Genomic DNA, 14,929 nt, shown 5'->3' with positions numbered 1-14,929 from the left:
TTCAAACCCATGTTGTTCCAGGGTCAGCTGTACTTGTAAACGCCAAAATGCCATTTTCACACTTCTAAGGTCTCCCATATGCTAGCCTTCCTTTGACAGCCTGGTACAGCTTCTCAAAGGTCAACTTCTCTGAGAAGTCCCTTGGCTTAATCCCTTGTAGCCCAAAGAGACCCTGTGCCTATCTTTATTGGAGGACTCATTGTGATAAATTGTTCCCAATTTTAAACATATCCAAAACACAGGTTTTACCTTCTGAGCCTTTGAATATAGGATGAAATTACTGAATAACCAGTTTTCCTCTCTATAAATAGGATAAACTACAGCAGTGCTTTTAAAAAATTAATGTACACAAACACCAGGGCATTTTGTTAAAATACACATTAATTCAGATTCTGGGCAAGGCCAAAGATTCTGCATTTCTAAGAAGCTTTCAGGTGATTTTATGGGCAATTTGAGTAGCAAGAGACTAGAGAACTCCATTTTTCTTAAAATAATGGGATTCTAAATTCATTTAATATAACCTTAAAAATATAGAAGGGGAAAAAATAACAACCAGGCACCAGGTTTGAAATCAAGAATTATAAGGCCAAGAGGCAAGCAAAAACCAATTTTCACAAATGTAAGATTAATCAAGTCCATCACTGATTCATTTCATTTTCTTCAAGAAAATTGCTAGCAGACTAGGGACTGGTACCCTAGAGACTAAAATATGATGAAAGGTACAGAGAAGTCCAGAAACCCACACAAGGGAACATCTAGAAGAGAAAATAGTTTGAGTATACCAAAAATAGAAACAGTATAATGGGTCAATGATTTCAAGGACTTCACCAATCAAACAGATTAAGCATATAGGATAAAGAAAATGTTCTCATAACATTGTATTATATAATACTACTGGGAAAAATTTAAAAGTGATCATAACAAGCATTTTTCTTTGATGATACAAGATTAAGTAGAGCTTGGCAAGCTTTTGCTATGCATCAGATCTTTAATTAAAATTACATTCCAGGATCAATTTTAACTACAATACTGATGATGTTGTTATAATTATCTGAGAGCAAACATGCTACAGATAGTACTAAGAAAATAATTATCGATTACCATAACCCTGCTAATAAAGAACAGGTAATATGGTAAAGATTTGAAGATAAGGTTTAAAATTATAGCCCTAGGCCCGGCTGGCCTGGCTTAGTGGTTGAGTGTGGACCTATGAACCAAGACGTCAGAGTTCAATTCCAGGTCAGGGTACATGCCCAGGTTGTGGGCTCAATCCCTGGTGGGGCACGTGCAGAAGGCAGCTAATCAATTATTCTCTCATCATTAATGTTTCTCTCTCATTCTCCCTTTCCTTTCCTCCCTGAACTTGGTAAAATATATATGTATTTTAAAAAGCACAATGAGTAAAACATTAGGAAATAGAGGTTAAAACATAATGACACACCCCTCCCAGATTTAGATTGTGTTCCTAATACAAACATCATTTGATTCTCAAAATTATTCAACCCAAAGTTAATGAATGAAATGACTCAGATTCAGAGCAACAGTTGGGTTAAAGAAAACTACTTAAAAAAAGGCATAACCAGATGTTCCCTCATTTGACCAACTCCATCTAAGTTTAGATGTGCAGAAGGGCTTAGATATATCCAGAGTAAGCCACATGCAACATGTTACTTGATCAATTTTCTAAAATAAGGTTTCAGGACAATAACAGTAAGATAAGGGAAGAAAACATGGAGGAATGAAGTCCTAATTACTATACATGCATATTTTTTTTGACAGTAGGGGGAACCTTTTACAGATAAGTTACAAACAAAGAAAAGGCAAATAAACAATTTTGTACAAGAAATTTAACACGTTCTGTACAATATCTTCACTTTGCTGTCATCATTTGTACAAACTCTGAAAAAGAAGAAATACACAAAAAGTTGAGCCAGTTAATGGCAAAAGATCGACAAAATCAATCACATTTACTCAATTACTGAGCAATCTCTATTCCTCTTTCTTTCCTCAAAATTATAAGAAAAGTTAACTATATGAGGAAAGCTAACTAACTGCCAAAGCTGGAACTTCACAAACCAAAATTATTAACAAATAAACCCAATTAATGCTTTAGATAGCTATTATAAATAAAAAGTATTCTTGCTTAGTTTGGTATTACAAATGATACTTCTTAACCTGAAGCATATGTAAACAGTTTCAGACTAAATCTGTTAAATAGAGGAAGAGAATCCAATGAAGAAAAGAAAGTCACCTTAATTTCACTTTGAGGATCCTGAAATTAAAAGTTGGAAGCATTTCAAATTGTTCCACAAACATTATACAAAAATTGTTTTAGCACAGTTTAGAGTACAGTGTTCTCAAACTTTAATGTGCATATAAAATCAACCACCAGGAATCCTGTTAAATTGCAGGTCCCTGGTATAGGAGTAGGACCTAATAAATAGCTCTAAAATGTTCTTGGGCAACAGGAGGTGTTACCTAGTCTGTACTCATGTTCTAAATAGCAAAAGGTTAGAAAAAGGTTAGAAAATATAGTTTTAACAACTTCATGGGGTAAGGAAGTTAGTAATTTTGACCTATCAGATTACCTAGTACCTCTAAATGTAAAGTCAAAGCAGAGAATGAGATGGTGACAGTGAAAGTCTTACCTTCATAGTTTACTTGACCATCACCATCAATATCTGCTTCCCTGATCATTTCATCAACCTCTTCATCTGTTAACTTCTCTCCAAGGTTTGTCATCACATGGCGAAGCTCTGCTGCACTAATATAGCCATTGCCATCCTAGAAAAGTCATTAAAATACTTAAGATCATAGTTTTGGAATAGAAGTTTACTAAATTTCACATTAGGAAGAAAAACATACTTTAGAAATCCACACAAACTAAAGAAAATCTACAAACAACTGACCTATAAATTAAAGATCACTGAGAGCCAAGCACTACGTCTTAGTTCCAAAACCAAGTGATACCTGCTTTGCCACAAGATTAATGCAATACTTAACTAGGAGACCTGAGCTTATACTGAACTGTTATCTTCATTTCATCCTCAAGTTAAAATTTAAGAAATCCAGCCCCTGAAAACCTACCTTATCAAACACACGGAATGCTTCTCGAATTTCTTCTTCACTGTCTGTGTCTTTCATTTTTCTTGCCATCATTGTCAGAAATTCTGGGAAGTCGATTGTGCCATTACCTGAAATGGTTTGTTTCGTTGAAACATAATAGAATTTAAATGTCACTTCAACTTCCCACTCCCCAAACACAAAAATTAAACAGACTTACCATCAGCATCCACTTCATTTATCATGTCCTGTAACTCTGCTTCTGTGGGATTCTGCCCAAGAGACCTCATTACAGTTCCCAATTCCTTTGTTGTTATAGTTCCATCACCATCCTTGTCAAATAGTGAAAAAGCTTCTTTGAATTCTGTTTGAGAGACCACAATCCAAATGTACAGGTTAACAACAAATAATAACCTCCTAAATGAAATGTATTAGTCAACTCTTAAAGATATATATGAAGATAACACCTGAAATGGAATTTTGATTTCTGAAGGATTTAGATGAGAAAGCCACTTGTAGCATTTTAAACATCTTTACCTAATCATACCAGTATATGCTCCTATTGATCTACTAGGAAATTTTTTTCATCTAAAATCTTACAAGGAACTGCAATATCTAGACCAGGGGTCCTCAAACTACGGCCCGCGGACCACAAATATTGTACTTGTTCCCATTTTGTTTTTTTACTTCAAAATAAGTTATGTGCAGTGTGCATAGGAATTTGTTCATAGTTTTTTTTTTCAACTATAGTCCGGCCCTCCAACGGTCTGAGGGACAGTGAACTGGCTCCCCGTTTAAAAAGTTTGAGGACCCCTGATCTAGACCCTTATTATTATTCTGCGTTTAAAAGGAAAAGAATCAAAACCCCAAATGACTGGCTTCTCTATTTTCTGTTAAAGCTGCTCTGTGGAACACAATTCAAAATTACAGATTTAACCTTTACTCAGAACCGAAAAATAAAGATAGTTGGTTCCAAACACATTTCTATAGAGCAACTATACTATTTGCATTATGTTTATAATACTCCTCAAAAAGTAAGTCTACTTCATCACCTACTAAATTAAAAACAAAAAACTTTAGACTTCAGAATAATATGCCAATGGGCTAAGTTATCTTTTCTGGAAGAGTCTATCACCAAATAGTCTATAGTACTGATGATAATGAGATGATCAAGATATGAATGGCCAGTTTCAGCTGTATTATTGAGAACAAAGATATCTTAGACCTTTCTTTACATTATATAACCCCAAACTTGTAAAAGAGTGAAATATATTGTTGCCTAAAATTAAGATCTTACAAAATTGCATTACTTTTATTTCACCAGTAGATTACATGGGAAGCTGTTGGAGCGACAGTCCACAATACCTGGCTTACCATTTATTTTACAGAGAAACTAAAGCAGAGATTAAATCTGACTGTGTGAGGTCAGATAAATGAGCTAACAAAACCTAGTACTTTTCAAGGTACTTTCTGTAATAAACCCTATCAGCAAGCAAATACAAAAACAGTCCCAAAGTTCAAGAGCCATATGCTCTCCCAACATATCTAAGACATTTGAAAATATATACCTGATACATATTTAAGAAATGGTGTGCCTTGTCTTACAGTCCAAGTCTATTTATCCCCTATCTATCCTTGCTCCAATCCATATACCTCAAAGTTTCATTTATCATAATCTCTTCTCTGAACTCAACCATTCTACTGATTTTGCCATTAATTTATTTAGTTATCTTTATGTCTCTTTGCCTAAAACTAAACTCAAACCTTAGTGATATATATATATATATATACATAAATTTTTTTTTCCTTTAAAGTCCTTATCCTTATCTCTCCCCAAATTCTGGAAGGCACCACTACTCATATCTATTTCTTCTCTATCAACCAAGTATTAAAATTGCTTCCAGCTCCAGCTCATCCGCTGAAAATACTAGGTTCACCAAGAACGATCTAAGTGCCTAATCCAGCAAGTATGTGTCAGTATGTGAGGCCATAAAGCATAGAAACTCAAATCAGACTTTGAAACTCAACTGCTGGCTTAAAAATCCCAGCTGCACCCTGACCAGTTTGGCTCAGTGGACAGAGCGTCAGCCTGCGGACTCAAGGGTCCCAGATTCAATTCTGGTCAAGGGCATGTACCTTGGTTGCAGGCACATCCCCAGTAGGGGGTGTGCAGGAGGCGGCTGATCGATGTTTCTCTCTCATCGATGTTTCTAGTTCTCTATCTCTCTCCCTTCCTCTCTGTAAAAAATCAATAGAATATATTTTAAAAATTGAAAAAAAAATCCCAGCTGTTACTTATTAGAAATGTAACCTCCAGCAAATTAAGTTACTAGACCTTTTTTTCTGCCTCAGCTTGCTCATTTTTGTTAAATAGGGATAACATACCTAATTCCTTATTTTAAGAACATAGTCACTACATGTAAAGCACTCAAAACTAGGTCTGGCAAGTAAGTACTTAATGAATGTTAAGAGAATGATGATCTCATTTTCCTGCAGTATCCAAAATTATACTAAAAAAAAAACCCTCAAACTTCTCTTGGCCTCCACAATAGTACTTTGATTTATATCCTATCTTACAATGCCAAAGGTTTTTGGCTCCTACTTGTTTCTTCCAAGTAGATGTGACCAACTCTCATCCTTTCTTCTCTCCTTGTCCATTTCATCTATGCCCACTTATAATGATGATTTCATGTCTTAGTATACACATCTCTCTCAACATAATATCCTTTATTTCTGACTTCCTACAGGACAGACATCTCCTCTGGCTGACCTAAAGCAAGAAAACTCTTACCCTAAAATCTGTCAACAAGTCCTGTTGAACTCTGCTGTTTAAATACTACTGGATATTTTTTCATCACTACAACCAATAATGGCACCATCAACTTTTGCCTGGACAATCATGATAGCCTCCTACCTGGGTTCTTTATACCTGCAACCCAGGTATGTACCCTTGACTAGGAATAGAACCCGAGATCCTTTGGTCCTTGAGCCGACACTCGAACCAATGGCCAGGGCCTATTTGCCTTTTTTGATTACCATGTTACTTGTTTCTGCTTATTCTACTTAAAATCTTTGAATTGCTTAGTTTAAATCAGATATCGCTGATTAGTTGTGGTTTGCTGCATTGTAACAGAGTTTCATTCATTTAAATCATACTTGTTTTTAGAGGAAATCATCTGATACCAATGCTTAGTACCAAAGTACTCGATGTTATGAAAATAGTATATAGTACTAATATAGATCAATCCAATGACAAAAATAGATCAATAAACCCCACAAATAGAAGAATTTAATGAAAACATTTATGTTTTTAAAAAAAAAACAGGATGTAGAAATAATGACTAGAAATATGCAAACCATTATTAGGGTTTGAACACATAGCACCTATCACCTAATAACTTAGGCTACAAGAAAATGAGAGGAGTTGGAGAATTGTAATTTGTTTATACTACATTCTCTGCTGTAATACTTAGCTACAGGCATCATTTAACACCACCATTATATGCGAAATTCGCAATGTGTATCTATAATTACTTTACTATTAGAGGCCCAGTGCACAAATGGAGGCGGCCCTCAGCCCAGCCTGGGCCCTCTCACAGTCCAGGACCCCTCAGGGGAGCGGGCCTAAGCGGGCAGTCGGACATCCCCCGAGAGGTCCTTAGCGCTGTTGTGGAGGTTGGAGAGGCTCCCGCCACTGCCACTGCACTCCCTAGTCGAGAGCCCAGCTTCTAGCTGAGTGGCGCCCCCCCTGTGGGAGCACACTGACCACCAGGGGACAGCTCCTGCGTTGAGCATCTGCCCCCTGGTGGTCAGTGTGCATCAGAGTGACCGTCTTTCCACCATTCGGTTGATTTGCATATTAGGGTTTTATTATATAGGATATGATTTAACTTAAAGCCAAATTCTGGAATATGCATAGTATTAATTTATGTGTGTATTCTAAGTTTCAATAAGTCTTAAAATCTAATAACTCTTAAAGAGCCAGAAATACCTGTAAAAATTCCTTGAAATAATAAACTCAAAAGCACCATTTAAATTCACCTGCCTGTATAGCTCACCACCTGTACTTCAGAACTAGCATAATCTTCATGTACAGAAGCATGTCATTCCAAACAGTAATTGTCAGGAATGACTTCAAATATAAACCCAGAACTAAGTACACAATAAGAAAACAAGAGGTCCTGAATGTCACACACAACAGCTATCTTCAACACAATTGATAGGACCTTCCTCTAAATCCATTCTAGTTATGCCTAAGTTGAAATTTTCAGGAAACTTATTATTTAAGTTTTATGTGTTCATCAGCAACCCCAGGACCCTTTTCCAGTTATTTATATCACATAAGTCTATAATTTTTTAAAAATAGGTTATCAATAAACAATTACAACTAAAGAAAAATCAAATGCCTACTCACTTTTATGTATTTAGTTTAATCCCTTGTTGGCACTCTGTAATTGTTATAAACTGAGAACAGTTAATATATTTATCAACCAAGTTTTATCCCTACACTGGACCTTGACTGAAAGCTCAATGACAGTTTAGGCACAAATTTTAAAAAGAAAAATTCTTGTTACATTTTTTTATTAGTCCTCTAAATGTCAACTACTAATGACTTCATGGCAGAGTCAAATTAAATTAACTTGTGAAATCACACTAAGATTGTTCCAGATTGCTCTTTAAGACTAAGTAATGTAAACAAGACTAGTAACCACCTAAACAACAAGCACACTTTTTTTCTATACCAAGTTATTTGCTATTAAAATCTCTAAATAAATCTGAAGTAGTAATGATGGTCACATAAAGATAAAAATAGCTTTTAAAAGTACTTTAGTATATTCAATGCTGTATTACATGTATGAAGCTTAACATTCAACAAGCAGGTCTTAGATGCTAGGATGTTACTGGTCACTAGTGATTATAATTTACCAGATAAAGACAAAATCTGTGTTTACCTCAAAGGTGGACATTGAAACATACCAAATTTAGGAAGGGATTTTTGGAAGAAACAGAATAATTCTTAGGATAGGGTAAGGTAGTGTTCTAAGAACACTTTTTGTGTCACAGTCCTCTTTGAAAATAAAATTCCTTCAAGAAGTATTTACTCAGTCCTTACTATGGGAATCACTGGGAATAGAGAAAACAAAAAGGTCACTGCTCTCACAGGATTTTTATTAGCAGCATAAAAGCTTTGGCTCCTCTAACCTAAATGTTCAGAGGTTTATTAAAGCCTGGGGTCTAAGGAACACCTTTAAAAGTCGAGGAAAAGGCAGGGTAGGGAGAGAATCTACAATATATTTTCCTCCATTCCCATTTGAAATTTAATTGTAGGATGGAAGTCAATGAAATGACAGAATTTGTCTTAAAGACAATATTCCAATGAACTACAACTATTCTTGATAAAAATGTTATAACAGTCATTGAAGGTTCTTATATCTCACAGATACAATCTTTCTTTAAAGAGGCGCGTGTGTTTGGGAAGGCAATAATGAATGTGTTTGGGAAGGCAATAATGAACACCAACTCTGTGACAGGCACTTTGACTAACACATTTTCTACCTTAAAGTGAACATTTTGTGCTGTGTACAATAGGCACAACTACCTAACTGGACAGAGAGGGAGGCCAGATATATCAGAGAATGTAAGAGTTTAAGAATGGAAATATTAGATAGTGCAGAGGTCAGTTCCTGAAGGATATATCAAAAACTATTTCAGATAATTTTAGATTTCATTGTTACATTTAAAAATAATATAAACCAACATGCAATTTACCAACCCTAGAAAGCAAATCCCAGGTTTAAATCAAATCCACACAGCAATTAAACATAAAACCTGCATAAATTTTGTCCTTAATGCTAATAGCTTTCTACCTTATATAATCCTATCAAATAATATTCATGATAAATATCAGATTAGTGATGCCTGCCTCCTTTAAATTTGTGTTTATAAGGGTGGTTTTATTTATTTATTTACTTTAAATGGGCTATATAGTTGAGTTCTGTGTTTCTCAGTTTTCTCTAGCATTAAAAATTGCTTCAGCCCAACCAGGGTGGCTCAGTGGTTGAGCATCGACCTATGAACCAAGATGGCTCGATTCCCAGTCAGGACATGCCTGGATTTTGGGATTTCAGGCTTGATCCCCAATGGGGGCGTGCAGGAGGCAGTCAATCAATGATTCTCTCTCATTATTGATGTTTCTATCTCTTTCTCCCTCTGCCTTCCTCTCTGAAATCAATAAAAATATTTTTAAAAAATGCTTCAGACCCTAAGGTTTGGCCCAGTGGATAGAGCGTCGGCCTGGGAACTGAAAGGTCCCAGGTTGGATTCCAGTCAAGGGCATATACCTTGGTTGTGGGCACATCCCCAGTAGGAGGTGTGCAGAAGGCAGCTGATCAATGTTTCTCTCCCATCAATGTCTCTAATTCTCTATCCCTCTCCCTTCCTCTCTGTAAAAAAATTAATAAAATGTTTTTAAAAAAATGCTTCAGTTTTTCTGAGCACTTCAAACTCCTTGCCTACCAGGAAAATTATAGCAGTTAAAACTGCTTGATGCTTGTGTTAACAAAAGCCTCTAATGTGAAGTGAAAGAATAGAATTTGAAAGACATTTCAATATTGCATAAAAAAAGCAAAACTTTAGTAAGTTTCCAAAACATTTTAATGTTAATCAGACATCTCACATATTAGAATAAAATAAAAAATACTAATGTTTAATGTATGTCATAAAGACAACATGACATCAAGTTTTCTGTAACAATTTCATGTATTTCCATAGCAAACCAAAGGAGACAAGATTTAAGCTCATTTAAATAGCTGTCACTACTTTATAAGACATAATTACATGTGTAAAAGAGAATGCTAACCTTTAGATCTAGGTTTTTCATTGGAAAAATGGGTTATTCCCTGACTATACATGCAATTCTAAGGTTAAAATATTAGCTATTTTACAATGGCGTAAATTCAATGTTCATCTTCTGATTCTACATTTCAAATTACCTATTGGTTACATGACGTGGCCCTCTTGTAGAGACTGATTTGGAGCTACAGTATTAAAAACTGCTTAGAATTCATGTTTTAAAGTAAGATAACCAACAATAACAAAAGACCACCACCTGGCTCCAAACATGGCTAAAAACAGCCTAAAAACATGTCTTTAATTACAGTTAGCCCCACACATCTTTCTCAGGCAAGTTTACCTTTTCACTTGCCAAAGCAGGTTCAATTACTGTATTACATTACAGCCATTTGCTATGTACTATATAGATCAAAGTCAATTTTTTCATACAAGTATCTCATTTTGGATTAGCTATTCAGTTTATAATAAAATCCAACAGGTACAATTAGGCAAATTATTTCTCACCTGCAATCTGCTCTTCAGTCAGTTGGTCAGCCTACAAAGAGATCAAGAGATAAGTGACTTGAGACTATGTAGGTTAGCAATTACAAAAACAAGTTTTAAAAGTTTTTAAGGCTTGGCATGTTTCATAAACTTCATTTAGTTCAACATTTCTTAGTACCAGCAATAAGCACACAGGGTAGGTGGAAAATGCATACATCTGGTTTACATTCAAAGTTAAACAGTCTTGACCCCAAATTTAAGATAAGGAAAGTATTTCAGAATATGTTTGAAAGTAAATTTTACACAAATTGGAAAAAAAACCACACACAAAAATATCTGGAATACTAAAAAGTTTAATTGAAGTTTTTCTAAATTAAAGAGAGAATCCAATAGAATCATTGTTTCCTTTTTCAAAATTAGCATACCTCAACTTAAGCTCACCTCCTCTGGTAGATATCAAATTATTACCAGAAATCTCCATTGAACCAAAAATAATGCCCACGGACTATGGTCAAAATTGCCCCCATAAATGGCTAAAACACATCAATTGGACATAAAAGTATTTTTCCAAATCTCAAAATGAAGCAAAACTCCCATTATTAAAAAGATTAAAATCTACAGTCTTGGATGGGGCAACATGAAAGCTACCAGTTTTTACTCCTCTTCACCTGCCAGGCAACTGCAGAGAATGCAGGATTCTGAACACTTGAATTACATTATTTACCAAATGTTAAGTAAGTCCAGCCTCTCATCTTCTCTTGACTTTTGAAATCCCAAAGTGAGCCTAAGGTTTGTGATGTCTTTAGCACATGGGGAAAGTTACTGGTTCTTGCTTTTTTAAAAAACAAACAACAAACCTATTTTCAGGCATTTGCAAAAACCATTTTATATGTTGTTCTTATTCAGTCTTCATAGTAACCAAACAATGGTGTTCTTATTCCCTATCTTACAAAAGGGGAAAGAAGGACTCAGATTCTATTTCCGGGAGTGGGAATACAGTATTGGTTAGCTAGTAGAGTGAGGATTAAACATTAAGGTGTTAGACTATCCAATGCCTCTAAGTTTAAAATTCAAAGAACATAATATATAAGGATATCTGCAAAATATCAAGGCTTTGTTCTTCATGTGTCCTTCATCTTTAGACATTTCTCTGCTTATCAGTATACATACCCATGAAACAACTGTTTATGTGGTTCTGGGAGGCATTGACAAGAAATAGCGTCCTATCTAGTATGTATACCTACATGAAGTCAAACATACTATGATTAATCCATTCGTTTTTGGTATGAAAATAAAAGCAATGCCTGGTTTCATTCTTTTTAAGTAAAAAGATCCCCAGAAAGGGTAACACCTTAATGTAGAATAGTATCACATTTTCTCTAGGGGACAGCATGAGAATATTTGAGAAACAAAGCAGATGTTTCTTTCCCTGCTTGCTTTGATCTCAATGCAATCAACTCATTTCCATTCTTAAAAATTAAAAAGGAAAAAAAGCCAAAGGCCTGATAATTAAAATTGAAGAGCAAATAATTAAGTTCAAATGCAAAAATGTATAAAATAAATTATCTCCAGCAATCTGGTATAAAATCAGCCAGATTGTTTTCCCTAGGAAAAAGATTTAAAACCCAGTAAATCCACTGAGTTGTTTCCTTTGTTGAAGGCTACAGGGATGGGGAATGTCAGGCCCGAGAAATCATTTGGTATGGCCATGCCAAGGCATTAGGGGTGAGTTAATTAAATGTTTAACCAAATATAGCAGGTTAATTTTTAAGTTGATAATTTTATATGGCCCACGAATAATGTCGTAAGTATCCAAATGACCTTTAGCAGAAAAAAGGTTTCCCACCCCTACGAGGATTTACTTCTAGTCTGATTTCATTTTGCAAGATTTCTATAATTTCTGAAGGTAGGGCAATATGGTATGGTACAGGAAAAAGCATAGTGCTTTGAGTCATCATGGGGCTAGTATCCCAGCTTTGCAACTTAATAGCTGTGACACCTTGGACACGTTATTCAACCTCTAAATCAACTTCACCTGTTAACACAGTAATGCCTACCTAACAGGGTTATTGTGTAGAGTAAATTAGAAGCTATGTCAAAGGCTGGCCAAGAGAGTTTAGTGATAATTATTTTACATAAATAAATCAAAGAACCTACAGTGTTAACCTAACTAGTTCAACTTCCACACAGAAGGTAAACATGCATGCACAGTATTATCAAGACCTTTACAACAAACCTACCAAGTTTCATGTTAAACTTTAAGCTGAGAAAATCTATTTCCACAAACTGAAACCACCAGTTGAAGTCCAGGGACAGATGTGGAAGGCAATGTAGCATGTATGGAAGCTGATGGATTGATGGGCTATGTGCAGAATGGTAGACACTGGGTTTGTTCTGAAAACATGGTTGGGGGAAGATTTTGGGGAAGCTCGTTTATAAGAAAGCTTAAGGGCTCAAGAAGAAACAAAGATGTTAGCTATAAAAGAAAACAGAAATTTTTCAATTTTCTTTGGAAGTCCAAATTTAATGGTCCCACATCATCTTGTCCAGCTCCCTACCTCTATCTAGGCAAAGGTAATCTTAGAAAAGATCAAAAATAAGCTTCAAGGAATAAACTAAGTACATGGGAGCCTAAGTTACTCACATAACCTAAAAGCACTGTGTGATTTTTGTTTGGAGTGTTTCGAGAAACTTAGAGACATTTTTCATATTTACTACTAACCCAGAGTTCAAGATTTTAAAGTAATCTTTATATCAAACAAATCTTTATATTAAACAATTCAGATTAAAACCTACTAAAAGCAGAAACACAACACTTCCTAGCATTCTAATTTGTAAGCCTTTCCCAACTACACCGAATCAATTTGTTTCTTATTTCTGTCTATGGAGAGTGACATCTTCTTACTTAGAAGAACTACAAGAATTATACTTTTGGGAAAACTCAAGCTCAATAAAATGTGTATTTATCTCAGTAAAGGATAATTCATTAGAGGGCTGACTAGTTCTTACTCTATTTCTACACTTCTTCCTACTGCTCTTGTCATGCCAGAGAAAGCTTCCAGGCATTAGCATACTCACTCTCAGGTTCAAAACCACAGGTGATTTATTCACCTATTGAGAAACACTAATCTAGACTAGGTGTGACCTGAAGTGAATGCATTATGTACCTATTAAATATTTCCTAAATGGCTCTCAAAAGTAGGTATGGGTACTCTTGGAGCTCACCTAGCGAAAGGTTTTATACAAAAGATCCAAAATTCTTATCTAAGTAAATGGATGAATCCATAGGCTTGAAATGGCACACAAACTTCTATCCTTCATTCATTCCTGTTTCTTCCAAGTCCTACTTAGATATAAGCTTCATAATTAAAATTTTCCTACAACTTCAGAATTGTTTACCTATATAAAAAGCAGTCTCTAAATTAGCTCAATAATTTTATCAGTAATACGGTAGAACAGTACTTACTATATATAGCATCTTGGATTAAAAAAAAGAACCCATCAAATTACTTTATAAAAATTAGGACCTTTACCAAGGGCCTAATTTGATCATTCTAGCTGAATCTAGAATTTCCTGCATTTTAATAGAGCCATAGTGAATTTCCTCAGTCTAACAGAAATAGATCTCCTTGCAGTTTGATGGAATAATGATTATTTATTTAGACAAATGACAACATTTTCTACCTTTTCGCATCTTTTTATTTAACCACCCCAGCCCTTAAGTCTTCTTAAAGCACTCCCCCCTTCAAAGAGCATATATCGACTATATGTAAACCTAAGAGCTAAGTGAGCAATCGTATTCCAGTTTATATAACTTTTTTTCTTTTAACTTGTCAGAGTTCTAACTTTAAATCTCCAAGTCTTAATAAAGTTAAAGAGGACAATTTCCAAATTAAATAATTAATGACTGTCAATTTAACAAACAAAAAACCCCCAAAGCATCAACGATGCAAACAGTAACTTAAAAGTTTATCACGGGCAAAAGAACGCATAGATAAGCTCTACCCATCACCAAGGAAAAAAACCTATTCCAGTGTGGAAAAAAAAACAAAAACCAATCTTACCCTTCATTTAAAAACATTTTAAAATTTACCTCATAATTAAGAACTTCAATTACATGCCCATAATGTACTTTCACATAAAACAGTAGTAAGTTCAACCAGCATATACAAACTCATAATAACTTAAAAATATCAGTATGGAACGAGTGCATCAAACTTAAATGAGCACTAGTTTTAACCAAGATGAAGTCCTTTCCCCACACCCATTAAGGCTGAAGGTTTCAGTTGGCAAGGAGTTCCAACTCTTGTTTAAGATGTCACCTTGCCTCCTGGACACACCCATCGCTGTAATTACTTGGCAGAAGGAACCAAGAACTAAGTACTGCAAATTACCGCCCTCATTAGATTTTTTTTAAAAACAGAAGTTCTGGTCTCCAGTGACAGGAAAACGCTTTTTAAAATCCCCTGCCCTCCAAATACTCTTCTATCATACTCCGGTATTTGACGAGGCCATTATTGCACAAATGAAC

The 14,929-nt window shown here is 35.1% G+C and overlaps 1 protein-coding gene across 1 annotated transcript in view; it reads right to left on the bottom strand.

The window, feature by feature from the left end:
• Window positions 1-1,675: 1,675 nt before the first annotated feature.
• Window positions 1,676-14,929, bottom strand: part of CALM2 (calmodulin 2 (phosphorylase kinase, delta)) — a 14,446-nt gene continuing 1,192 nt past the window's right edge. Inside the window, exons 2-6 of the mRNA XM_006778623.2 lie at window positions 10,420-10,450; window positions 3,284-3,427; window positions 3,088-3,194; window positions 2,649-2,784; window positions 1,676-1,899 (exon numbers count right to left, since the gene is read on the bottom strand). Of these exons, the coding sequence (XP_006778686.1) occupies window positions 1,871-1,899; window positions 2,649-2,784; window positions 3,088-3,194; window positions 3,284-3,427; window positions 10,420-10,450 (447 nt within the window). The 3' untranslated portion in view covers window positions 1,676-1,870. The remainder of the gene's footprint in view (window positions 1,900-2,648; window positions 2,785-3,087; window positions 3,195-3,283; window positions 3,428-10,419; window positions 10,451-14,929) is intronic.

The sequence above is a fragment of the Myotis davidii genome, unplaced genomic scaffold (genome assembly GCF_000327345.1).
Source record: "Myotis davidii unplaced genomic scaffold, ASM32734v1 scaffold6, whole genome shotgun sequence".
NCBI lineage: Eukaryota > Metazoa > Chordata > Mammalia > Chiroptera > Vespertilionidae > Myotis > Myotis davidii.
This window is presented reverse-complemented; position numbering and strand designations above follow the sequence as displayed.